This window comes from Pholcus phalangioides, unplaced genomic scaffold (assembly GCF_987345545.1).
Source record: "Pholcus phalangioides strain wild (caught in Gottingen) unplaced genomic scaffold, Ppha-v1.0 ptg000001l_1, whole genome shotgun sequence".
Classification (NCBI taxonomy): domain Eukaryota; kingdom Metazoa; phylum Arthropoda; class Arachnida; order Araneae; family Pholcidae; genus Pholcus; species Pholcus phalangioides.
The window spans coordinates 28,054,691-28,082,182 of NW_028301594.1; the positions used below are offsets into that span (position 1 = coordinate 28,054,691).

Genomic DNA, 27,492 nt, shown 5'->3' on the forward strand with positions numbered 1-27,492 from the left:
CCTAGGTATATTTACCGTGTTGTGTATGTGATTAAACTTTTCTTGAGAAGACACCAACGAATAAGGCAAATACACAAAAAATAAAAGTCCTAATGCATTTCAACACCAATGGGTGCCGTCTTCAGAGGAAAAATTTAACCACTAGTCTCGCTGACCGAGTTTCCCACTTGGGTTGAATACCAAATCTTAACGCTCGGTTGCTCAGCGAAAGAAGTACGTCTGTTCACTTCAAACGTCGTGGTCAGAATGAGCGTTAAGATTTGGTATTCAACCCAAGTGGGAAACTCGGTCAGCGAGACTAGTGGTTCAATTTTTCCTCTGAAGACGGCACCCATTGGTGTTGAAATGCATTAGGACTTTTATTATTTTTTGTGTATTTGCCTTATTCGTTGGTGTCTTCTCAATATTCTTGGGCAAAGTTGATCAACTCTTCTATTAAACTTTTCGTTCAGAACATCTTTCGCAGGCTGGATTGAAAACTTTGGCTGGTTGTGCACCACAGCGGTATATGCAACTGCTTTTTTTCCTAACCCTGGGTTTTTTAATGGTTAGTGCCGGGATTACACTATAAAAGTTTTGTAAACGTGCTTTTTTTTATAAAACTTGAGAAATACAACCATTAAACAGATCGGTTGCATTTGCTCGAATGTAATCGATCAGCTTATTGATTGTATTTTTCAAGTTTTATAAAACCACTTTTACAAAACTTTTCCAGCGTAATCACGGTCCAAGACACGATTTGGAGAGGCGAACCATTTTTTGTTCCGAGATGGAAGACGATGAGTCCGCTTTTTTTTCTAGAGGCGCCTTTACATGGGGACACACACACACACACGTGTTGAGTTTTCTTTTATTTCTTACTTTTTTGCGAACGGTAGAGTAAGAATATTTATCAATTAATTCATAAGAGGAAAAAAAAATTTACTTTAGGGGGCACCCGGACTTGAACCAGGGACCTCTCGATCTGCAGTCGAATGCTCTGCCGCTGAGCTATACCCCCACACACTCATTACGTATCGATAATTACCGCGTGCAATATATCACAGGCACTAGAATCGTCGAAAATTCAACTAAACAGTTATGTGGGCGCCATCTGTGCGATTGTTTATAACTTCCTCACCCGTAGTAGATAAAGATAAAAAAAAGTGAAGATATTTCATGCTTTTTTATTCCTTATGGAAGCTAATGTATGTATTTAATATGAATGTGACACACACACATTCCTCCCTTTTTTCTTTCCCATTTTACTTCCAGTTAGGAAAAAGTTTCCAATGAATGTGTAGTACTGAGAAATGTAATTCATGTTTCAAGGGGACTAAAACTTTTTATGCAGTCCCCATGTGCCCCGAAACCCCAATTAGAAAATGCAATAAAGCGGAGGAAATTTGGGGGGGGGGGGAAACAGCGTTAAATGCGGGTAAATTGGTGCTTCCGCATTGAGAGCTATTTTTTCCCAAATTCCCTTCGAAATTTTTCAAAAGTGATAATCTTTTTAAGAGCAATAACAGCACAGAAATAGGGCATGAGAAGGCTCAGCCGCTACACGGGAAATCTGAAAAGCCACTACTCTGCTCTCAAAAAATGGCCCTTTTCCATTTAATATTATTTTTCCTCCATTGAACAAAAAAAGAGGCTATTTCCGTTTCAGTATTTGTCTATCTTTTGTTTTCCGTAAGAGAAACGAATGATGCCACCTCTGTCACTGTATTCATCAACTCTTCTCTTTGGTTGCTTCATTGTGTTTAAAAATCTCTTTCACTTTTTTTTTCTTTTAATTTTTCTGAATGTTTTCAAACTGCAAAAAATAAGAAGGAGAAATAATTCTTTCCTATAGGGGAAGAAAAGTACGAAATGCTCTTTTTTAGTTCCGATATATAGTACTTTAATAGAGCCGATCTCCCCGTTAAAAAGTCTCGCCGAAGAGAGCAACAGGCCTACAGAACGGTACAATTATTCATTCATTACGCTTCACTCACTACGAGTTGAGAAAAAAACTCATAGTTTAAAAAAATTGATTGCAGATGGCAGCACTACACATAACAAGCATTTCACAGAAACAAATTTCACGAAAGGTTCACTATACGTACACACACATTCCAACATGTACCAATTCGTTAGAAGTTCCGCAAAGGAATATGGACGAGGTGCATGTAATGGTTTAATAGTACTTTAATAGAATATATTATGTACAATGGTACGTTTAAATTAAAGGGTAATTTTTTCTGGGATACATTCTTTGGAATCATGAGTTTTTTCAAGTTCAACACTGTTAGAAGTAGGTGTTTAATTTTAATTCCCCCTCTAAGACTACTCTACTTACTCTTTCTTTCAATCCGAGCACAACTCCGGTCTATCACCATGGGCTATTTAGTACCAATCGAGTTGTGCTAAGCAGAGGCGGATCTAGAGCTGGTGGTCGAGTGGTCATAGTGATGGACTCACATCGCGAGGATCCGGGTTCGAGCCCCACCGGTGCCACAGTGGTGGTCGGCAGAAGTTGTGTTGTTTTCTGTGGTTCCCAATTTCAAGGCGCGAATACGAGGCGATCTCCCCGTCAAAAAAATCTCGCCACAGAGAGCAACAGGCCTACAACTTTACAAATATTCAATCATTACACTTCACTGACAGATTGAAGTATCTGCACTGAAATATCAGGCACAACTCTAGCTACACACTCAGACTTTTAGGTGCACTCACTGTTCCAGACTCTGACTCGAAGCTGAGCTGGAAGAGATCTCAGCAACGGGATAAGCCCGGTGGCAGAACCTCTGGCGTTCATTCATTTATGAGTGGTGATTATTATTTTATTTTTAATTACAAATTGTTGTGAAATGGGTGACTATACGTCCCGCATTTGTCCTGCATTTTCTGGGAGAATCCTGTTTTTTTTCTCCATCCAGACTTTTTGAAAAAAATGCCCGGTTTTTCCCGTTCTTTAGTCGAAGTTTTCTTGAAATTCGTTGCTTAATCACGTTGATACAGGTAATTTTTCAACGGATTTATTGAACGCAATATTATCATATACAAGATCCGGAAATATCACGAATTATCGCACTTCGCTTGGGGAGATCACCCCGATCTCCCCATAGATCTGTGCTTGACCGGAAGTGTAAGTGTGTGTGTAACATTCTGAGTGCGTATACAGGGTGTTCTGTAAACGGACCAACAAACCCAGAGGGTTGTTAGTAGGCATCAAGAGAAAAAAGGAATTGCAATGGAACATGCAAACCACGTTGAGAGGGTTAAAATCGCGGAAAACGCATGCAGGCTCTGAGTCCAGAGGAGACGAAAGGTGGATGTTAGTTGATCGCTGAATGCGTTCGTGGGGTCGCTCACCATATCTGACGTTGCCACCGTTTATGAGCCGCTTGTGGACACACCGCGGATTGTCGTCGCTGCTTCAGACATCAAAAGCATACCTGGTATCTTCCAGCGCGTCCGGGAATCGTATTTACGTCGTTGTAGACTGTGCAATGACGTCACTTCCAACAACTCTTGTGATAATTAATCAAATAAATCTTTTTGTAGTTATTATTGCACTTTTTGTCGTTCCAACGTGACGTCGAAACTTGCATGCGTTTTCCGCGATTTTCACTTCTCAACGTGGTGTGTGTGACACCATCTTACATTGCTGTTTTTTCTCCTCTTGATGTCTACTAACAATCATTAACAGAGGTTCATTAACAGAACACCCTGCGTAATGTTGTGTGTGAATTTTTTTGTGCTGCCATCTATGTTTACAATTGTAAGTAAACTGTTGTTATTGAATATTTGTGCTGCTGTAGGCCTGTTTCTCTTCTGTGGCGAACCGGAAGATCGACACTCGCATTCGCGTCTTGAAGTTGGAAACCAGGACCGTCATTATTTCAGCTTTTTCCGGGGGAGGGGGCAAAGCACATGTACTCAATGTATGTATCTATATATTTGTATATATATATATATATATACCATTTTTAGTGTATTTCCAAAAGCCCCCCCCCCCCCTTAATGACGGGCCTGTTGGAAACCTCAGAAAACCAACTTCAGGTGACCACCACTGTGTTAACGGTGGGGTTCGAGCCTGATTCCTCGCGATGTGAGTCCGTCACTCTGACCACTCGACCACCACAGCGGCTTACTACTTAATCGTATATACACCTCGTAAACCTTCGCCTGGGGAATTGTTGAATGAATCGTATCATGCGGAAATTAATGTGCTTAGAGTATGTGTGGCCCTAACGTATTTATGTTGCCAGAGGTAGACTTGTTCCATGTTATATTGGTGCTGCCATCTATCTGTCTTCCATATTTTGAAGTGCAGATGGTAAATGCTTGGATTTTTCATGAAATTTATCTTGTTAAAGGACTGCCTGCTCTCTTTGGAAAGATTTTTTTCAAAAATGGGAGACCGCTTCCAACACTTCAGGGTTAGAAGCGGTAGAAGTTAATTCTTGATTTTTATTTATTTATTTTATTTTATTTTTTGCGTATACAATCATATCTCACGTGTGCGAAAAATCAGAATTTTTCAAAGGACTTGAATGAGTGTTTCGATAATCGATAATTGCCGAACTTTCAGCGGCTTCTTCACTTCACTAAAGTTATCTCTGAATTGTTTATAAAAACACTCTTCCCACGATAAAACAGGTAGAGAGGAGAAAGGTGGTGACCTTCAAATAATCTATCGGTATCTAAAATCCAATGATGTTTTATTTGATGTTGGTATTTGCTATCCGAAAATCCAATAAAGTTTCCGATAATAAATACTCTTAGATGAAGGTTGCTTCCCCCCCCCCTACTAAGATAGTATAGTATGCCTCCTTATATATATATATATATATATATATATATATATATATATATATATATATATATATATATATATATATATATATATATATATATATATAGAATCTATCGTCTACTGATGTTGATTTTGGTTCCATAAAAATTATTAACAACTTAACCCGTATTTAGGGGCGCGATTGCCCGTATGGTCGGTTTGGCGACAGATACGCCCAATGTCATTTCCGCACAAATGTAATTTATTTACGCTCGACACACCAAACTCTTCTTAAATTTAATTTTTTCCCCTTTCTACACCTACTTACTTTTACTCCCTTAAGTGGATAAGAGTTGTGTAGGGGGCTGTATTCACATCACATTGTTGAAGTTCACCGATTTTTTTCAGGGATGGAATTAACCGCGCTTTAGTTTGGATCATATCCACTACAAAACAGTTAGTTTCCAGTATAAAACGGAAAATTTCCACTATAAACACATACTTTCCATTTTGAGAGTTCTAAATCCAACAGCGCTTTTCAACGTGATAATAGCCATTACTAATGTTTGATTAATTAATTAACGATTGAATTTATGAATTTAATTAATTGCTAATTAATTAACGACTGAATTTATGAATTTAATTAATTGCTAATTAATTAACGATTAATTATACATATATAGTTTTTCTCGAAATTTAAACATCATTTTCTGTTTTTTGATCGGATTTGATCAGATTTGAATAAAGATTTATTTTGTACCAAGTCTCCCGTGTCATCGTCGCGGACCATAGTTAGAGAAATACTGCTATAGATCGTTCAAATAGATAAAGAAGAGCTGAGACGAGCCTGTGAGAGAAGAGGAAAGTGTTTAGCGTTGTTATGTTGCAATGGTGAGTGCATTTCTAAAGTGTATGTGAGAAAAGTATTAAGAGGGAGTCAACTGAACACATAGGCGTACGCAGAATTTTCTCGAGAGGGGTTTCAGATTCTTTTTTCTTTCTGGGGGGGGGGGGTTACTTTTCCCTGCAAAATGACACTATAATCTTGGCTCAAGGGGTGGGGGGGGGGAGGGGTGTTAGAACCCTAACCTCCCTCCCCCCCCTTTTCGTACACCAATGCAAGTGAAAATCTCTTCAATTCATTCTACATCTTATCACAATATTAATAATGCGCTCGTATTTAAATCAATTACTTGGTAGTACAGTGTGAGAATTTTCATTAAAAAGAGATAATTTATTGTGATATATTCAAACCACATCAAAGGATTATAACTAGGGCTAAGAATCGATTAAAACTTTTAACTGTTTAATCAAAATTTTTTAATCGGTCAATCGACATTAAAATCTAATTTTAATCGAAAATTAGTGAACACTAACCATTCATAACAAACGTGTTAATGGTTACTGTATAATATAATATAAATTGATGCTATAAAAATAATTTTTATTTGTTTCACTTACCTATTCGATAAATACAAACAAATATGTACAGTCAAACCTCGTTAATGAGTCACTCTCGGGAGAGCAAAAATATGACTTCGTAAGCGGAGTGACTCGTTAAACGGAGTAAGTCATAGCTGTGCCAATTCCTGCCTGAGGACAATTTGGACTTCCAAAAAAGTGACCCGGTAAGCGGAGTGACGTGTTATTCGAGTGACGCACTAACGAGGTTTGACTGTATATGCATTAAGAAATTGAGGCCGCCCGCAGGAAGCAATTGAATATGCAGAACATACTTGTTTATATATCCTCCTTCATCTTTTTTTTAACACGGATCGTGTCGTGCTGTTGTTGGTTTTTTTTTTAATCGGTGATTTTCGGTGAGTCACCGATTTCGAAACTACTTCGATCTTCGTATGTTGCTTGTTTCCTTTAGAAACTGTAGGAAAGATATAGAACACGGGTCTTCAACGGATGACCGGCGGGCTGCATTCTTCCCTCGGAGGTCGATCGGCCCGCCGATCATTTTCAGAAAACGGGTGAAACATTGAAAAATGATTAATTCTAGAATTAATGAAAGGCATAATTTCAGAATTGACGAAAAAAATAATTCTGGAATAAAGGAAAGAAATAATTCCGGAACAAACGAAAAAAATAATTCCGGAACAAAGGAAAGAAATAATTCCGGAACAAACGAAAGAAATAATTCCGGAACAAACTGATGAAAACTCAGAATTAATGTACGAAGTAATTCCATAATTGAACTAAGAATTACCGAAAGAAACAATATTAGGATTTTTGAAACAAATAATTTCAGCATTAGTGAAAAAAAGTAAGTTATAAATCAGTGAGAGAGAAATTATTTCTTAATTTCTGATAGAAATTATTTTACAATCAATAAAAGAGTAATTGCATTATTATTGAAAGAAATGATTTGAAGATATATTGAAAAGGCAAATAGTTTTTCAGAATTACCGAAATAAATAACTAAAGAATAATTTAATGTGATTTCAGATTAAAACTAGTCTCAGAATAAATTTAATCAGTAACTAATCAAAAAACTTTTTCAGAACTGGTGAAAAAATTATCTCAGAACCAATCGAAATTGATAATTAATGGAAGAAATAATTTCAGAATAAATTAAAGTCTTCAATTATTTTTGTCCTCGTTTGACCCGAGGTATCTTGTCGGATTGGCCCCTTCTATTTAGGTGTCACTAAAGTTGGTGGCCTGCTGGCTTCGTCGGAAATTTCAATTTGGCCCACCTTGGCTGTAACGTTGAAGACCCCGGATCTAGAAGGAGATTTTGCTCACAAATCATATTGGGGGCGGAGGGGAGATGATGTTTTTTTTTAAACGCCAGAACTGGTGTGGAGATAATATATTTTGAGCTTTTCTTTTACAAATTCCATCAAACTTAATTTGGAACTAAAATCCTCATCAGTTTTCGTTGAATTGACTTGCATTTCCTAATGCCAAACAATTCGATAAAATTATATTTAATATCATATATTATATTAAATTATACAAATTATATATAAATAATTAAATTATTAAAATATTAGGTATTGAAGAATATTTAAATATGGTCACTTATCTAAAATATTATGAAGAGGAACATAAATCTAAGACATCTCTAATCGGTGTTTCGTCAAATAAATCAAGTTAATTTCCGAACGCTCAGTGAAAATTTTATTCCGATTGATCAAGTTGATCAACTCGACTAAACTTTTTAATTGCGATTAAAATTAATCGATTAATCGATCCGGTCAATCGATTAATCAGACCAGACCTAATTATAAGTATAACCATTGCAAAACGAAAAATAAAATCAACAAAATAACTGTTAGAAATTCATCTTACCATATTTTTGTCAGCGGAATGATTGCTTTCGAAATCACAGACCGATGTGTCAACTTTCCAAGGGAACTACTTAGACGACACGGAACAGTCAGTCAGACACTAGAGAGAGACGGGGAAGAGTATGTTCCACCACGAGAGGAGATGATAGTCGCTTGTATTCCAAGTTTGCTGATCGCAGCTTGTTTCCTTTGGCAAATCCCGGTAAAAAAAAAAAAACTGTGCAAACGGACTCTAGTTTTCTAAATTTTTCCGCCCGTCCTTCGTTATTCTCTACAAACGCCAAAACGACAAATAAGAAAACAATGAATGACTTAGGAAAGGAACGGAACATTAAATAAAATATAAAAAGTAAATATAGAAAGGATTAGCTCAGAGGGAGTGAAAGTAACGTTAAGTATGTATGGGATGTGAAGAGAAAAAAAAACAACCAACACACATAAAAAAAAAGGGAGCAGCATACAACAGAGGTTGTTATCATCATCTCTTCTGTCGCCTTCCCTTTTGCATTAAAAGAAAGGGATATAAAGAACGTTTTGTGTATGTGTGTGATATAAAACACTTGGAAAAAATCCTTTTCTCTCTCTTCCTCTGTGTGTGTGTGTGTGTGGTTTGGACATTGGATGAGTGTGCCGTAGAGAACATTTGCTGAAATATTACTTCCAATTCATGCATTCAGAAACAGTACGAAGAAACATGGAACGTCTGTCCATCAGAACAAGAACAGGATAAAACAAAAATAGGAGCTGAAGTTTAATTTTGTGTTATAGTGTGAAATGTGCGAAAGAGAAGCAATAAGTCATGACAAAAATATCTTCATTACATTCCACATCTCGCTACAATATTAATAGTCCTCGTAACACAACAATCTAATCTGAGTAAAGTTTAGTACACTCACACGTACTACTTTCAAAGGTACATTCACACACTATCGACTACTTCCGTCAACTGACCGGCGGCAATGACGAGATATCGCGCCTCCCAACAAATCTCTTATTTTAGCGTTGATAAGCCTTGATTATTTATTTGATTTCTAAACGGTTAATAACAATATTTTCTAAAATGATTAGTTGATTTCTAAATGGAATACTTCTTCTAAAAACCCTTAGTTTGTACAACAGATGAAAATCAGAAAAAAAAACCTACTTTTCATTAAGAAAGAAGTCACCCGCGTTCAAGCAGAAGTCACTGAGTCCAGTTTTGAGGTTTTGTCAATTTAAACTTAAGTTAAGTCATTATGAAAAGTAGCAAAAATTATTCTACGGATTTTTTCAACTTCTACAGTATATTTACTGATGTTTAGGTAACTGGTTCGTGGCTCATAATTGTTCATGTCATGAAATAATTAATTAGAATTTCGAATCAGCTGAAGTAGTCCGATAAAAAAAAAATTTGTGGACTTGATGACGTTTGTTTGAAAGCCGACTAGATATGGCATTTTAACACCTTTACGATTACGGAAGAAATATTTCGTCCAAACGCCAGTGGAATGAATCCAGTCCCTTTCCTCTCTCCTCACTATCGCGAAGCTTTATTGTGACCCTATGAACCGAAGTTGTTGTTTTTTTTTATCCCGTGTTGTCTTTAGTCCTGTTTATGATTTTCCCCCTCAACTATAATGTATCTTTCTACTATAAACATATAAGAGAGGAAGAGCACCCGTAGATTGAAGGTGACAAGAGACTCTAAAAAAATACTCCCTTATGTGCTTATTCTAGTACACTATTTTTCTTTTTGTATTTTCCCCCTTTTTTTTTTTCTTCCCCTTTCTGTCTTTTTCTATAACGTGTGTTACCTGATTTATCGCCGATCCATCAAATAGAGATAATCCAAATTTGTTGCCAAAAGGAAGAAGCGTGAAGGAAGTGTGAGTGTGTGTGTGTGTGTGGGGGGGGGGGGGGGGGATTGGTGATTTCTGCCATGCTGTTTAAAAAGTCAATTTTTCAGTCCTAAAAAACAGAGAATCGTTGTTTGTTATTCGCTGGTGAAAAACTTTCACTGGAAGCTCTATGCGATTTTCCAATGTGGACCGGTCTGTAGTTCGAAAGTTTCTTCACACAGGTAGCTATAAGGCATACAACATTTAAATTTCACCCATCACCACATTGATAATTAAGCAATCTCCCCATTAAAAAACACATTTTATCACATAATAGCCAAGTTTTTTTGAGGGGGAAAAAATGAAGAAATATTCATACAGTGGTTATTGATAATAGCCTAGATGTAGAATATGTAGATTTATAATTCTTTAATTTTGATAAATCTTACACAATTTCTCTTACACTGTAGTACAGTTACACCGGATAAAATTTCGTGTAAACTTTTTGTTCGATAGCCGCAAAATATAAATTTTTATTTATAATCAATTTCTAAATGATATCAAACCAAATATATATAAAAAAAATGACCTAATTGACTTCCCCCTCTTTTTTTAAAGATAAATTTGACCATCAAATTTTTTCTTCGAAGTAAAAGAAAAATGATGTAAACAATTATTTTGAATACGGGCGTCTCTCACTTTGCGCGATTAATTGGTTCAACAATATGATCGCGTGAGACGAAATCGCGTAGAGTAGAATTCAACATGGGTAAGATAGGGATAGAGATTTCCCTCAGAAGAATAAGAAACAAAATAAGCCAACTTCCAGCAGCAGAATAACTTTTTTTTGAATAAATTAATTACTTTTCACAACTTCTAATAAATGTCGTTAATTTAGGCAACATGAATAAATTTAATTTATACTTTTCACTTCTGTCTTCACCTCTTCTGATTGATTCTAGCGAATTTGATTGGGTATGATTGTGTGGCTGATAACTTTTTTAGTGAAAGCAGGCGATATTCAACTGCCAAGCAGTGTTCTTTGTCTCTTTATAGAAACTTTAGGAGCAAAGTTGAAGAGTTTTGAATATCCCTCGCACAAATATGACAATTATATTTTCATTAGGATCGTTTTCTTTGTTCAAAATTCTGATGGCATTGTCGATGTGTTGCCAAAAGGTACTCATTAGTGAGATCTCGTGAGATGGATTTGAGAGTTTCTTCCATAATATGTCTCATCTACAATCTGTACATGAATATAAAATATGTCTCATCTCTCAATACAAATCCAACGGATTTTGTCAATTTAATTGCCATACCTCCAATTTTCAAGCCCATTTTCAGGACTAAAATCAAACTACGGGTGGCAATTTCTAAAATCAACTTTTCAAAATCACGTAAAGAGAAACCATCAACCTAAACAGCATGAAACGAGGGGATACTTGTACTGATATCTATAGCTTTACACAATATCGCTATTTCGCGATTTTGAAAACTTGATTTTAAAAATCGCAACCTCTGAAATTTCTCCTGGAGTCTGTTTCAATTGATTTTAAATCTAAAAATTAACTTGCATATTAAAGGCATAAAATTGGCAAAATTGCAATATCTGTTGAATTTAAGGATAAGACGAATGTGGATGAAACGCTCAAATCCAACTCACCAGATATCGCTAATGGACATCTTTTGGTAGCATCGACATTGCAATTGTGCTGGTATTTACAGAAACTTCATCAACAGCTCACAAGTAAAAATCAAATGTTTAGAAGTTGCTTAGAAGCATCGATGCCGAAACGAGCTCAAAATATACAATACCTATATTTGAAAAATATAAGAAACTCCTGTTGCTTTTGAGAGTACGCATTTACTACCGAATAAAGGGTTAAATCAAATTCGTTCATCAAGAGTAAATTTGTGACATTAATTTATATGATTTTGAATTATTAGATTTATTTTTATTAACAAAAAAAAAACTATTTAGCCACTGGGATTTTTTAAAAAATCATTTTCTGACAGAAGACACTCCCTCTATCTCTCTATCCTACCCATGTCAAGTTCAACTCACTTTACACCAAGGGTGCTCAACCTTTAGAAGAGTGCAGGTCACTTCATTGGTTCGAAAACGTATCACGGACCACTTAAGTGATACGTAAATTTGCCGCGGGCCGCTTAAGTGCTCTGGAATTGTTCTGCGGGCACACTAGGATTTATAAATATGCTGCGGGCCACTCTAGTAATCTATAAATATGCTGCGGGCCACTCTAGTAATCTATAAATATGTTGCAGATCACTTGATTGATCTTTAACTGTGCCAAGGGCCACTTAATTCATGTGTAAATACGCCGTGGACCGCTTGAGTGATCTGGAACTGTGGCGTAGGTAACCTGAGTGATGTGAAACTGCACCGTGGGACGCTTAAATGCGCTGAAACTGTATCACGGACCACTTGAGTGAATGTGGAACTGCACAGTGGGCCACTTGAGCATCCTGGGACGCGGGTCACTCGAGTGGTGAGTAAATGTTCCTCCTAGCTCACTTTTAAAAACTCGGTTTGGGGCCACGGGCCACATCACGTGACTCCGAGAGCCACATTTGGCCCGCAGGCCATGGGTTGAGCACGTAACCTTTACGCGATTTCATCTTACTCGATCACTTTGCGGAGTCAATTAATCGCGCAAAGCGACGGACACCTGTACGAATTTCCACCCAAGCCGCCCTCGTCATCATCACATTAGCATAGCATTGAACATAATAAATCGTATATTTATACTTACTGCTCAATTTACATCATCATTATAGAGTTTGTGCCAGAACGTATAGACTTGTTTAAAAACGCTCTCTCTCAAGAACAGAAATTTTCAAATGTTCAGCGAACGAGAGCCAACATCAACTTGGAGGAACTGAACCCTGTTGAAGTAAACAAGTTCATACACATATATCTTTATCCAACTTCCGAAAGTTTTGAAGATTTGAATAATATATATTTTGGTTGTCATTTTATTCTTTAATTTTTTTATTTAAAAAAAAAACCCTTCTCATCCACCTTTAGACATCGTAGACAACGCCCTCGTGTGTCTACGGCTATAAATTGGCCATGTCTTTAGGAGAACTGCCAACTTGATGTCTCCTCCAAAAAATATTCCCAGATTTTTCTATTCTAAATAAAAATTCATCTTCTGTGTTGGATTTCCATCCTTAAAACTTCACCATTTTCCTTTTACTCGCTTGTTCCTTCTTTTCGTTGATGTTGATCACATTTTTAGAGCGTACATAGCATTACAAGTGTTATTTCTTCTGAAATACGAAGTCAAACTCGGCTATAACGACACTATAAAGTCAATAATGTACGGCCGGATTCCCGTAGAGAATAATGTTAATGAACCTTGCTTATAACGTCGATGAAAAGAAACGTTACCATCTCTGATATAATGACATAATTCTCATCGCTTTTGCTTTTATAAGATTTTCCCAAGAAATACCTAGAATAAGAGCTCATTTACATTAACGGAATGTTTGTCTGTAACTCTATTGATGTCTCAATGCTGAAAAAATATTTATTTAATATGTGGCGTTCCACAGGGCCGTAATGTGCCTTCTCGGGACCCTGGGACAGACTTTTCCTTGTGGGGTCCCTCTTGAAGAGTTATATTATTATGCGAAACAAATGTAAACTTTTGTGGGGCCCCCCCCCTTCAACTCGGGGCCCAGAGGCAGCGCCCCGGTTGCCCCAGCCTAGTTACGGCCCTGACGCTCCAACTTGCTCATTGTCAGGGCCCGTATTTTTGCCTTTCCCGACTTTTTCCTTTCACAAAAACGTCCGTTTTTTCAATGAAGTTTACTTTAATTCATAATCTTCACTTAGAATCTACAATAAAAGTTACTCGCACACAATTTACAAATTGTGTTACAAACAATGTGACCTCTAAACAGGGCCGCAACTAGATGCTTGTTCAGCCAAGGCAAGCAAGCATTTCGGAAACACCCTCCCGGGTGATGTTGAAGGAACGGGTAAAAGGTGAATTCAGTGCCCCTTCTAATCCTGTGCCTGGGCTGCCCGACTGCTCCTACCACCCCGGTTGTGGTCCTGCCTATAAATAAATATTCCTCTCACTTAATTGTCATGCTCAACTATTTTCCCCTGTGAAATGCATTTTGAATTATTGCCGATCAGGGCCCTTTTTAAGAGCGTTGTGGGTCCTTGGGCAAAGCGATTTTTCCGAGGCCCTACACCTGACTGTATATATATATCCCTATATATAACTACCATTTTACATGCTTACTGTCTCAAATTATTCTAAAATAACTTAAAAAATTTCTATCACGTAAATTTCTATTTACGTGCACAGGAAACAGATTTTTAGTCCCCCCCCCCACAAAATTAGCTGCCTTTTGTATATTAAGCACAGCCCCTCCCCTCCCTACATACGCCTCTGCCTCAACATTACACGAGGTGATTCCATAATTCCCCTTACCGCATTTTACTGGCGAACCGTTGATCTGAGAGGCATACTTCCAGTTGGAAAAAGTATCCAAAAATCATGTAGATCATAGTTTCCCAACCTTTTTTGTCCCATCGCCTCCAATGCAATCTAACCCATAGGATCCTATGTTATACACCTGTAGCTTCTACCGTCCCCGCCCCTGGAACATTCCATTGCCCCCAGGGGGAGTTAACGCCCACATTGGGAACCACTGATGTAAGAGAATGAAATATGCTATTAGTTATGTTAAATTTTGTACTGTATGTGCCTTTTATATATTTCAGGGATTTTTGATATTTCGAGTATCCCAGACTAAGATTCAACTTCTATAAGTCCAACTCACTTCTGCCATTTTCAGTCTTTCTTTCACCCATGGATTGATGAGAGAAAGCACAGGATAAGCTTCTTTCAAGCAATTCTTGAGCTGCAAAATGAATGTGAAACCATTTAATACTAATTTATAACTTCACAAAGTTGATGAATTTATACAGGAATAAGGCAATAGAAAAATGCACGAAGCACTTTTTGAAAAGATTTTTATTCTACAAAATCTATCTAACTCTAAATTTTAAGAATTAAATTATATGAAGAATTAATGAAATATGGTGTAGTTATTTAGTATCTGTGAATTTCATTAGCACAAAAAGTATTTTGATCATTTCGATGAATCCGTTGAGCACAATAACAGCCATGTTGAAGAGAACAATAAAATATATGAAACGACAAAAGTGGCTGTCAATATCAAATAAACCAGTGAGCAACAGAATACTGCTTTACACAAGCGTCACGGTTTTTATTTACAAAATAATATAAATTTTTAATGCATAGGCCAATTATATAGGTCAGCTGTTCCATTTGTTTAGAACTTTTTCTCACAACAAGGCATAGCAACACAAAAAATTGTTTTATGATATTCTTGAAAAGATTAATCAATTAGCAAAGACACTAATAGAAGAACTTGGATAGAGTCTACTTAGCTAAATGACTGCTTATATTTGACAAAATGAAAAATACTACAGTGGAGTATGTTGGAGTAATGGAGTATGTACCCCCCCCCCCGGTATCGAAGATGCAAAAAGTAAAAGTAGAAAAACCTAAAAAAAAAACCGGAGTTTTTTTTCATTCATTTTTAAAATGTGCCAGGGCTTTTCCCCACACCCTATACTTCACCCATCTGCATCATAGGCGGAGATAGACTTGGAAGTCTGGGGGGGGGGGCTGGCAGGGCGGTAGCCCCCTGGGCCCGGGACAGTTCTCATCATTTTTTGCTTTTTACGCTATAAATTGACTACAGAAGGGGCCCGTGAAAAGTCTGACCGAGGGGTTCACAAAAGATCCCAGCCTAGGGGCCCCGCTCCTGGATGTGGGGGACCTGGGGGCAAGATGATGTTGTTGTTGATTCATCTATACATATATGCATTAGATCAGCCCCCACGCCCTCCCCCCCCCCTCGTATCTCCGCCCATGATCTGCATGCGAATAATCAAATTTATATTTTAGAAACCTTGTGCGAATTTACCGGTTTGAATTTGGCGCGGTTTTTCTTGATATAACGATCGAAACTGGAACTAGTGCTGTCACCTATTTGCTGACCAGTTTAAAAAAAACTCAGTTGTTTTTATTCGCCACTAGATGACAGCTAAAGCTCCACCATCTGTATAAAAATGAATAAAAAAATTGAAATAAAATTATAAAATACATATCCAAGTAATTTTTTTCTTATTTTTTATTGATTTACATTCCTTTCTTCATATATATTTTCAGACATTTTCAACGTGCATCATTGAAAAACCTGAGTATTCGGCGTTTATCACTTTCAATATAGTGAGCCAATATTGTTTAGCTAAAAACAAATCACGGCTGATGAAAAGAAAAAAGTAAACAAATATCTTCTGAACCAACTACAGTGGAGTATCTTTTTTCCCCCCCTCCTCGGGTGTCGGGAAAAAAAAGTAGAAAAAAATCGGAAATTTTTGAATTTGTAAACAAATAAAGAAGGAAAAGGTGGCGGCAGCATGTCGGAGAGGCCTTGCAGGGCGGTGAGGAAGAACGAAAACGTCGACAAACTCCTCCGGAGGGAACAAGAGCGTCGCAAAATCAAAGAGGTATTAAATCGTTTAATTGAAAATGGACGCGCGATTAATTAATTTGCGAGAGAGCGCGCGCTCTATATTGATTGGGCATTCCGTTGATCGCGGATTTACCCGACGGTGGTATCGGCGGATTGGACATCGAAATCCACCGAGTAAAGTGAAGGTTATTCAGAAAATAAAAAACTTAATAATTAAGAACCCGGATTACATTCTCTAAAAAAGTGGCGAAATATGCTATAAAAATATGCAAGTATGCACTCAAAATACCAAAATATGTACTTAAAAATGCCAAGATATGCTCTTAAAATGCCAAAATATGTGCTTAAAATTGCCAAACTATGCATTGACAAAGTTAATATGTACTAAAAATGAGTTTAAAAAAAATCAACATGCAAAAAAAAAAAGTATGCTTTTAAAATTCCTCTTTTTCATTTCCTAATTATTATTCATGTACAAAAAAATAAACACACATACATACTGTGTATAATATATATGTTATGGTAAATATGATAAATCTGGTTATTATACATAATTGCTGAGAATCTTGGTAAGTTTGACAAATTTTCCTAAATTAATAATTTTTACCGATGATTACGCATAGGACCTACCCAAGCATTGTTGATAAATGCTGAAAACATCTCTTTTACTAGCGATTATGCATAATACCCAAGTGTCGCATTGTTGGTGAACGTGATAAATCATACTATATGATATACTATGCATGATTATTGATGCATGTATTGTATCAATATATCGGAGTATGATCATAAAATTTGTTAGTATTATATCAAGGTCTGACTATGTTCATCATACATATTAGACTCATTTGGATTTTTTCATATATATCAAATTCACAAATTACACTAGAGAATTATATATAATCACCAGTAAAAGTCATGATGTTTTCAGTATTTATCAAATTTACCCATGATGCTTGGTTGTTATGCATATTCGCTTGTGAAAGTGATAGATTCATCAAACTTACCAAAACAATTTGTAATTATGCATAATAATCAGTTATTTATGCATACTTACTGGTTATTATACTTATTTACATATACACTGTATATGTTATGGTAAATTGGTTATATTATACATACCTACAAATCGTCTTGATGAGTTTGATAAATTTATCACTTTCACTAGCAAATATGTATAGTACCCAAGTGTTGTTGGTGAAATTGATAAATACTTGAAATTTATCGACTTTATCTGTGATTATGCATGATACCCTCAGGGCCGCAACTAGATGCTTGGTCACCCGGGGCAAGCATGCATTTTGACACCCCATTGTTATGTTGAAGGAGAGGTTTCAGAATGAAATTTGCACCCCCCTTGGGTCTAGCAACCAGGGCACGAGACCTTCCTGCTCCACCCTAGTTGCTGTCCTGGATACCCTAGTGCAGGGGGTTCTCAAACTTTTTCAACCTGCTGCTCTAATTTCCCTAATCAGCACTTATCCGCTGCTCCCCCACAGCAGTTTAACATAGAGTCCCTTCAAAAATCTTTGCCTGGTTGATGTTTGGTAGTGAGTAGAAATTCAACACTCAAATTTCTATGCACTGCACATACATAAAATTTGCAGACAGACTTATATGGGAAATTTTTTTTACCAAAATGGTGATAGTCCAATTGTGAGTCCCCAATGTATTAATTAACTAAACAGATATTGATTTTACTAAATTTTTCAATTTGTTATTTGCAATACAACATTGGGTTGCAGATTTGTTTTGTTACACTTTAAAATTTGAATGTTTATGATTAAGAACGTTATTTTTATTGGTTATCGTAACAAAGGCATGTTATGTTTATTGAATATGTTTTGTTTACTTTCAGCTCAGAAAAATTTTAAGAAAGGAAAAAGCTGAAGTCAAGTTAACTGAAGAAGAATCAAAGATTTTGGCAGAGCATTCTAACATTGTTTCCAATCTTAAACAGCAGATAAACAAACATCGATCTCTTAGTGAAAGAACAAAAGAAGTAGTTATAATATGTTTATTTTTCCATAACTTACACTGCTCATGAAAATGACTAGATATTTTTTAAACACAAAAATGCATTTAATGAGAAATTTACATTGGTACTGTACCATCATACATACGAACATATTTAAGATAATCATTTATTGTGCTCAAAATAGAATGACTTTAATTACACTTACATATTTTACCTCCACAAGTTGCAGGTAGTCAATTAATTTAGGAATTTTATCAAAGTATTGGGCGATTTCTCCCCACTTAACAGCACTCCACAACAGTTATCATCGAGAATGGATTTGTTTCAGATGGTTTATATGCATATAAAGAAATTCAGCCATCATCGAAAAAAAAAGCTCTAAATTGATTAAATTTCAAATATCATAGTTGTTCTGATAACTGGCCAGTGCAGAATTAATTTTCACTCTAAATACTGGTTGAGCTAAAAATACTAATGTTGTCATAGTTAAAACATCCTTGAAAAATGCTTGTTTTTAATATGTTTCATTTATATTTTAACTCTTTTTCAAAGTCGATAGATCCTCCAGATGTTTTGAAAGAGAAGTGCGTGCAATTAGCCGAAGCTTTGAAAACGGCTTCAAATGCAGTTATATACACAGGAGCTGGTATTAGTACAGTAAGTAGTTCTTCAGTGATGCCTAGAATGTTTTTGTGTATTCATTGAAGAAAAACATCATGAACAGTGATTAATAATTAATTCTGCTCTTCCTGAAGTTTTTTATGAGTGAAAAAATTTCCTAAATTTGAAATCTTAAGCACCTCAGTATCCAGAATTATAAAAATTGCATTCTGTAAAACGACAATTATCAATAACACAAATTTAACCCTTTATATCCGACATTATGAAAAGTGAAATAAGAAGAAAATTATAATAAATTAAATTAAAGTGCCTTCAGGATACAAAGGGTTAAAAGAAAATATCAAGCTTTTACTTCTGGTGATATCCACTTAGGGAGTTTTGACTTTATATAATTCCACGATAAACTTCATCTTTCTATCAGCATTTTTCAATTACCTTTCAATAATTTTTTTGTTTGTGTGTGAATAACTCTTTTAAAAAATTACCAATGTGTGATGGCAGATATGGGAACTTTATCTATTTTAGGCAGCACACATACCTGACTACAGAGGACCTGATGGCGTTTGGACCCTGTTAAAGAAAGGTGAAAAGATACAGTGAGTATAAGCTTCTCACATATCATATGTTGCACCTCATGTAACAAATGACTTCAGATAAATTTATCTGTATACAATGCCTAACTTCATCTGGTATGTACCCTAGTTTCAGTAGGCAGATATATAATATTTGATTTATAATTTAAGCTATAATCAGGCCATAACTAGGATTTTGGTTGCCCGGGCAGAGTTGCCCCCGCCCTCATCTAGTTCCGGCCCTTAATAATATATGTGCTTTGATATATACAAGGAAATTCACTCTCAAAATAATTGAAAATAGTAGAAATTAGTTTTAAATGAAGAAATCTTTTCCCTAAGGGAGATGAAAAGCATTTAAAAAAAAAAATTGGGGTAGGCTGTGTCATAGACACGGCTGCAAGTTTTGATGTGAATACATTTTTTGTGCCTTGAATCACATGGTAGGTACAGGCATAATAAAATTATGTAATTATATCATCAGCTTTATTTTATGAATAGCTAATAAACAATACCAATGTCGAAGTGCTTTTGTACTTTGTATGAACAGCGGAGAGTGACACCGTTTCTCTCTCAATACCAATGTCGTCTATTTCGTTGTGAACTGCTCAAGATATAGCAAAAAACAATTTGTTACAAATCAGGGCAGTGGAGAGAGATATTGAAACCAGAATAATATCACTGGATGCACCTTTGCAATGTGCATATGATGCTGCCATGCTTTTAACTTGTGTTCTATACTTTCTGAGATAAAGAATTTCATCACACAACTTTTTGTGAATGCTCTCAGTATCGTCAGATATTTAAGACAACTATTCACGCAAAACTATTTATAGAGAAAACGCAGCACATTATATAAAAAAAAATGTCTTAAAATGTTTAAGTTGCACCCTTTAAAACAGACATGGCAGGCCAAATTGAAACTTTCCATGAAACCTAAGGGTCAAGAACTCATTTAAAGTAATTCTGAATTTTTATTGATTGTGGAATTATTTCTTTCATTAATTCTGAGTTTCCATCAATTCTAAAATAATTTCTTTCCTTTATTCTAGAAAATAATTTCATCAATTCCAAAATTATTTCTGTCATTAATTCTAAAAATAATCATTTTTCAATGTTTTCAACCATTTTCTAAAAATGAACAGTGGGCCACGACAATAAGCTCAGAGGGCCATGCATTGAAGACCCCTGCTGCAAAAGGTTAATCTTTTACAGACCGAATTCCGATTGATTTTCGGAATTTTTTCCATTTATTTCCCCCTCTGATCTTTCAGATTAGAGATATGAACTGAAAAATGCATGAAAAAAATTTCCTGCATGTTTCTGAACTGGCCCATGTCCATAGAAATAACATTGAAAATAAAAACAAAAAAAAAATTTTTTTTCTTCCTAAAAAATAGGTGATTAACAAAAAATTAAATTTATAATTGAAAGTTTACTGAAATGAATTTTTTCTTTATTTTGAAAATTAAATTCAGAATCTCATTCTTTTGGGAAAAACAAATTGAGTGCTTTCATGAATAAAAAATATTTCTTCAAATTGATAAAACAATTTAAAAAGCTGATTGATTTCTTTCAATTTTAAATTATACTTCTTGAAGGTTGGTGACTCAAAATTTTTCTAGAAGAGATCTCCCGCACTCTCCCTCTCTCTTTCATCTTTCCTCTCCCTTCCCTCTCCCCGAAAAGGTGGGTCCTGTATATACCCCTGCTGATATAGAATATTATTCAAGTTTCCTTAAGCTTTTGAAAATAATTGATAAACAATAAGGTTTAATATAGTGATAAAACATTTAGAAATTTTATGAATATTCAGTTCACAGGAATGTATTATTTTTAGGGTACAAGACTTGACAGCAGCAGAACCAACATTCACGCACATGGCCATCAAACAGATATACAAAATGGGTCTGGTATCACATATTGTTTCTCAAAACTGTGACGGACTTCATCTTAGAAGTGGATTACCCTCGAAAGCATTGTCAGAGATACATGGAAATATGTTCATAGAGGTGAGTTGTCTCGTAAATTTCTAAGATGTTCAAAACATAATTTTTCGATTACAGATGCTCATTTATTAATGACTTGTTATTTCTGACTGAATGACCACCAGTACCGTACTGGTTTGTAAACATATGAAATATATTGCAGGAGGTTCATTTCTTTACTTCATTATTAATGTCACTTTAGAGTTGAGACTTTTATATCATCAAAAATCCTCTGAATTGTCTTTTATGTGTCATAAGGATATAGATGATAACTCTAAATTACATGCTGTTGCTCTTATTTTCTTTCAGCCTTCACATTGCTTGACGTGCAAACAGATCTTTTTTCTCAAGAAGTATTAATAGTAATAAAAGATGTACTTCCTGTGTATAATCTGCTACTAAACCCCACATGCATCTTGTCCATTTTTCTCTATTAGAATTTCTTACGAATCAGTACACGTTGGAATGTACATGTATGTGTTGTGAACCTAAACGTGGAGTTTGTTTCTGTGTAATGCTTGTTACAGTGCTGCCATCTTATATATATTTTTCTAACTATGAGTGAAGTGTAATGATTGATTATGTGTATCATTGTAGGCAGTTGCTCTCTGTGGCAAAACTTTTTAACGGGGAGATATCGGCTCACACTATTGTCTACTACTGCTTAGCCTCAACTTTTTACCTGTATAGCTTGCATGCACAGTTGTACATGTACCTTTTAAACATTCCTCTGTGGAATTTTTAGCAAATTGGCTCATGCTGAAACATGTGTTCTGAGTATGTGTTGTCCCCTAATGTTTTGAGAGTTATGCATGTTTCATGTCCTAGTGATGGTCAGGGCCGATTCTGGACATTTTTCAAGTGTAAGAAAATAATATTTTGGTGATAAAAAAATGATTTTCTATGCTTAAAAATGGCGAAAACTTTAGTTCAAGTTGATCGAAGTAAACTTTTTCATTTCAGTTAAAAAAATGGTTTTTTTTTCATATTTTAATAATTTTGTACAATGTTTGAAGTAAATTACTAAATATGAACACATTTTATTTGATAGGTATGTGTAAAATGCAAACCCATAAAACAGTATGTTCGATTGTTTGATGTGACTGAGAACACAAGCCTGCACAGACACAAGACTGGACGGTTTTGCAAAAAGTGTAGATCAGAACTGAAAGATACGATTGTACATTTCGGAGAGTCTGGTACTGTACCTTGGCCGCTGAATTGGAAGGGTGCTGCGAAAGCTGCTTCAGATGCCGATCTTATTGTTTGTCTTGGAAGTAGTCTAAAGGTTGGTATCGCTTTACTGGTGGTGTTCCCTAATACAAATAGATGCTTATGAAGCCAAATGATAAAATGTTCCATAAAAATTTTATTGATTTTTTTTCAGTAAATATCATATGTTATAACTGCTTTGCAGTTGCGCAGGTATAATGATTAATTTCCATCACAAGAAGCGAGGTCTATATATATATTGTTTTGTCTTTTTTGTTTAAATTTAGGTGTTGAAGAGATATCATTGTTTATGGAATGCAAATAAGCCTGCAGCAAAACGCCCAAAGTTATACATAGTTAATTTACAGTGGACACCGAAAGATATGAAATGCACATTGAAAATAAATGGTAAAATTTATTATCTTATTAAATATTTGTTTGAATTCTACAATTTAATTTTAGCTCTTAATATATAACTTCAGAAAGTTCAAGTATGACATTTATGTGTTTACCACATTGATATCTAACTGCAGAATTGGGCTTAAAGCCACTGAGACATGGCTTTATTTTCTCAGACAGTCAGCATAATCTGTCAACCTAAGTTCACAAAATGAACATTTCGAAGAATTGAAAAAATAAGTCAGATAAAAATAACGAAACTAAATGAAAATTGTTGATGGAATTATATCTCCTCATAGCTACTTCACCACACATGAACTTTGGTTATATCCCTACACTGCAATTTGCTGCTATTAACGAGTTGGATTGGAAATGAAGGCGTCATCTATTGGTGGTCGCCTCAAGCTTGTTAGAGAAAATATATTGCTCTCTATATTCTTCTCCCGGATCGAACCTGGGAACTGATGATAACCTTCATGGTGGTAGATGAGCACCACTCCACTCAGGCTTGTCCTCATAGCTGGTTCAGCTGTGCCAAACATTTTATGTTGTCATTGTGTGGCCAGCAATCCACTAAACTGCTGGCCTTTCTTCCAGTTTAGCTCTCTTAACATGTAGTGCCAACTAATATAAAATATTCTGTATAAATGTTCTTTTTTTTCCTTTAGTAATCACAAAACACATTTAAAAATGAAAATAAACTTCAACAATCAGTACTTAATTAAAAGGTTAGAACATGTAAAGCAGGGTTTCCCCAAAGTTGGCAACATCGTCTCCTGGGGGCAATGGAATGGTCTAGGTGGGCTGTAGAAGCTATGGGGAAACTGATATAAAGCAAGAAAATGAGTGTGTATAATTAATGGTCAACATTAATTATTTCTCAGTTGCACTTTCATTCTCTTAAGTTAATTTTCTTTCCAGGAAAATGTGATGAAGTTATGGAGCATGTCACATCTCATCTTAAAATCATAGTGCCTTCTTATATTAGGTAAATCTAAAAATACTTCATTCAATTGTATCAATTATTTTTGTATTTGGCACTCCAACCGAAGTTGATTACTAAGTTAATTCAAAATTATTGAGTTTTATATAGCTTGATTGGAACATTAACACTGTGCTTAAAACCCATCCGGTAAACCAATTAAATATTTGTTCTAATGTTGGATTAAGCCCATTTATCTCAAATCGTGTATTAATTTTTACTGTGCAATGCCATTTAGGATAAACATTTATCCCATTACAATATCTCTTTTTGTAGAGAAAATGACTTCAACTATCTATCACATACAGTAAAAGTCTGTTATAACGAGTATGGATTGCATAATCAGAATCCCGCTATAATGAATGATTTGCAAGTAATTGACAAATAGTTAATGTTAAAGATATAAAAAATATTCTGTTATAGTAAGTTTTAAATTAGGAAGCATTTGCTATAACGTCAACAAAATTCTCTAAAATTCCAGTTTTTCATTCTCTATCTTCAGGAATTGAACATAATGACTCTTATCATAGCCTATGCTCCTTGTAGCAATTACTTTGGGGTAATTGTAATAGAGCATGGACACAGAAAAGACAAATTTTTTAACTCTCTCTTCCTACTTTTGGACTTTCCGCAATACCACATGTACACATGGGATGCGTGATGATTTTATTTGACTTTTGTCTCTCCCCACAACTGACAACCTCAGTTTACTTCCGACTTACTGACAAATCCTGGCAAAGAAACTTTGCAACTGGGGGAAAATTGTTGACGGGTTCATGAAGCCACAGAATGCAGCAGCAGTGATATGATAATCAACAATTTCAATTGTTCAGTTGTCAACTAAATCACTTTGCAATGCTAAATTCTATGCAAAACTCAGAATCAACAGCTGTGAGACCAAAACTTTATTTCATGACAGAAGAGTTTTGTTCATTTATTAATATTGGAATTAAATTATCTGAAAGACGTTTTAAGGCAGGTAAATCACAAATTTTCTACAATCTTATAACCTGAGGGAGTGAAAATTGGAAGAGAAGTCCATTATAACGAAAATTTTCCTTGTGATTGTAATCAGTTGTTATATATCTGTAGTTGTATATTTTTTGTTAATGGTTCCATATTTTATGAGTTTGTGTTACCATTTGTTGCATATTAAGTTTCAGTTACAGGCATGTAAAAGTTTGCATGCTGTATATTGCAATAAACACAAATATGGGCATTTTATTTCATGACTATAATTTAATTCTGTTATTACCAATCACAATTTATTCTTTCAGGGAGGAAGACCCTATATTCAATATCGCAATACCACTGACTGATAGAGAAAAGAAAATGACAACCAGGAAAGAGCTAGTTCATCCTAGTAAAGTTGCAAAAAGTGAAACAGTCTCTGAAGAGTCAAAGGAGAATGTTAAAAATGAACCAGTTGAAGCCTCGGAATCAAGTATTAAAGAAGAATGCAAAAGCAGTTTTGAAATTCCAGAAGTGCCAGCAAAAACAGAGAATTCCATAGATACAAAAAGTTCAGTCACATTGAAACGTACAAGCACACAAATCTCCGGGTGGTATGGAAAAGGTAGTGCAAAGTGGAAAAAGTCTAAAAAGAAACATTGAAAGTAACTAATGGTGGTTTTAATCAGTGTTCATCAAAGAATTTTGTAAATATGTAAATAGCACTGAATGAATTATAGGCAAGAAATCAGCTATTTTTGCTGCCTCAAAGACAAGATCATTAAAGTACAAATTCCGTTTTCTGTAACTTGGGCTAAATAACATTTTTCTATTCTGTTACTTTCAGTATTTGTACTGTTGTGTATTTTAACGTCAAGGACGTCTAAAATTTGAAAAAACACAAACCCACAAATTTCTTTTTTTTAACAAAATTAAAATCTGCTTTGCTCAAACAAAAGCAATCTTAATGTTTGACATTTATAAAATAATTTAGTTTCGAAACACAGTTACTGATGTATAAAAAATCAGGTAGCGCAAAAATTATTTGGTTTTGTCGAATTGATGTGTGTTAAAATTATTGAGGCTGGCATTACAGTATAAAAGTTTTATTGAAGTTTTTGCATAAAACTTGAATAAAATGTAACCAATAAAAGCATATCGGTTAAATTCAAGCGAATGTAACATTATAGGCAACCAATAGGCTTATTGATTGTATTTTTAAAGTTTTGCAAAAGCTTGCGCTACATGCATTATATATAGTTTTTGCACTACACATATTTTGCCATAAAAACTGGATGAAAAAAGTGTTGTGTGAACAATACATGTAGATTGGCAATACATGCTTGGCATACTACGTCGAGCGGAATCAAAGTAAAAGATAAGAAAAATGGTGAAATTCCTTGAGGAACATCCAGAGAAGATAAGGCATCCAGCTCCTGCAACTCCGGTACCAGCGCCGTTAAGAAGATCACAGTGTCTTCACCCTGACAGTGCGCTGGTGGCACTGTTTGCGAGCGAGGAGCAGGATGAATCCCAAACCTAATTAATGACGTCTCGGAGAAATTAGACTGACTGTATTGAACTGCCCGAGCGCAATGAGGTGCTCTGCCCTTCTTGTCATTTGATACAATCCTTGATCAATCAAATTTCTGATTGATCGCCGTTTGCGATACGATTTTTATACGACTTTCCATGATTATTCATTATTTGTGCCCGTTGCACTTTAATTTAATTTGATTCTTTGATTTACATAATTTTTTATTCCCTTGCACTATATGTAATCTTTAATGTATCAATAAATTTTGGTTTTACTGGAGATGCCCTGTTCCCCCCCCCCCCCGGGGGGGGGCAAAGTGCTTACATTGCTTCTTGCAACAGAGCCTGGGTGTCTCGCGGCTTCTCCAGTTCTCCAATACATGTAGATTAGTTAAAGTTTTAAAGTTACCAGTTATGTAATTTACATTTTCAATAATGCAAAAATCTAGAAGTGCTAAATATTTGAAAGAAAAAATTAGCTGAGTCACAGGTTCAATAGTTTGCTTCTAAACTGTGAGTTTAGAAGCAAAGACACGGGTTTTAGCATGGAAACCCATGACAATTTTTTCTAGTAGAACTTTTTTTTTTCTCAAAATGAGGATTACTGACTTACATTATTATACCTGTAACCGATCCATATATTATAAGCATTATAAAATGAAGCTTTCTCAACATTTTTAAACATAACATGAAAGATCGAATCCAGCATCCAGGGCTGAAGTGTGAGCGAAATTTCCGGGTGCATAGTCGCCAGTAAATGTGATAAATTCGCAAAATTTATCATCTATCAAAATGCTTGGTAATTATACATAAGGTATAT

At 35.3% G+C, this 27,492-nt stretch overlaps 2 protein-coding genes and 1 non-coding gene across 3 annotated transcripts in view; 1 reads left to right on the plus strand and 2 right to left on the minus strand.

Moving 5' to 3' along the window:
- LOC149090257 (calcium-binding protein E63-1-like) overlaps nt 1-12,844 on the minus strand; it is a 37,611-nt gene extending 24,767 nt beyond the window's left edge. Inside the window, exons 1-2 of the mRNA XM_089233461.1 lie at nt 12,656-12,844; nt 8,066-8,335 (exon numbers count right to left, since the gene is read on the minus strand). Coding sequence (XP_089089587.1) covers nt 8,066-8,068 — 3 coding nt within the window. The 5' untranslated portion in view covers nt 8,069-8,335; nt 12,656-12,844. The remainder of the gene's footprint in view (nt 1-8,065; nt 8,336-12,655) is intronic.
- Nucleotides 929-1,000, minus strand: TRNAC-GCA (transfer RNA cysteine (anticodon GCA)). The gene has a single exon. It is a non-coding gene; the product is annotated as a tRNA-Cys (tRNA).
- Nucleotides 12,845-16,250: 3,406 nt separating the features above from the next.
- Sirt7 (sirtuin 7) lies at nt 16,251-26,952 on the plus strand. Its single transcript, XM_089233472.1, has 9 exons — nt 16,251-16,467; nt 18,292-18,435; nt 18,964-19,068; nt 19,558-19,628; nt 21,445-21,616; nt 22,644-22,880; nt 23,092-23,212; nt 24,125-24,191; nt 25,463-26,952. The coding sequence occupies exons 1-9, from the start codon at nt 16,378-16,380 to the stop codon at nt 25,797-25,799; spliced, it is 1,344 nt and encodes a 447-aa protein (XP_089089598.1). The 5' UTR covers nt 16,251-16,377; the 3' UTR covers nt 25,800-26,952.
- Nucleotides 26,953-27,492: the final 540 nt, after the last annotated feature.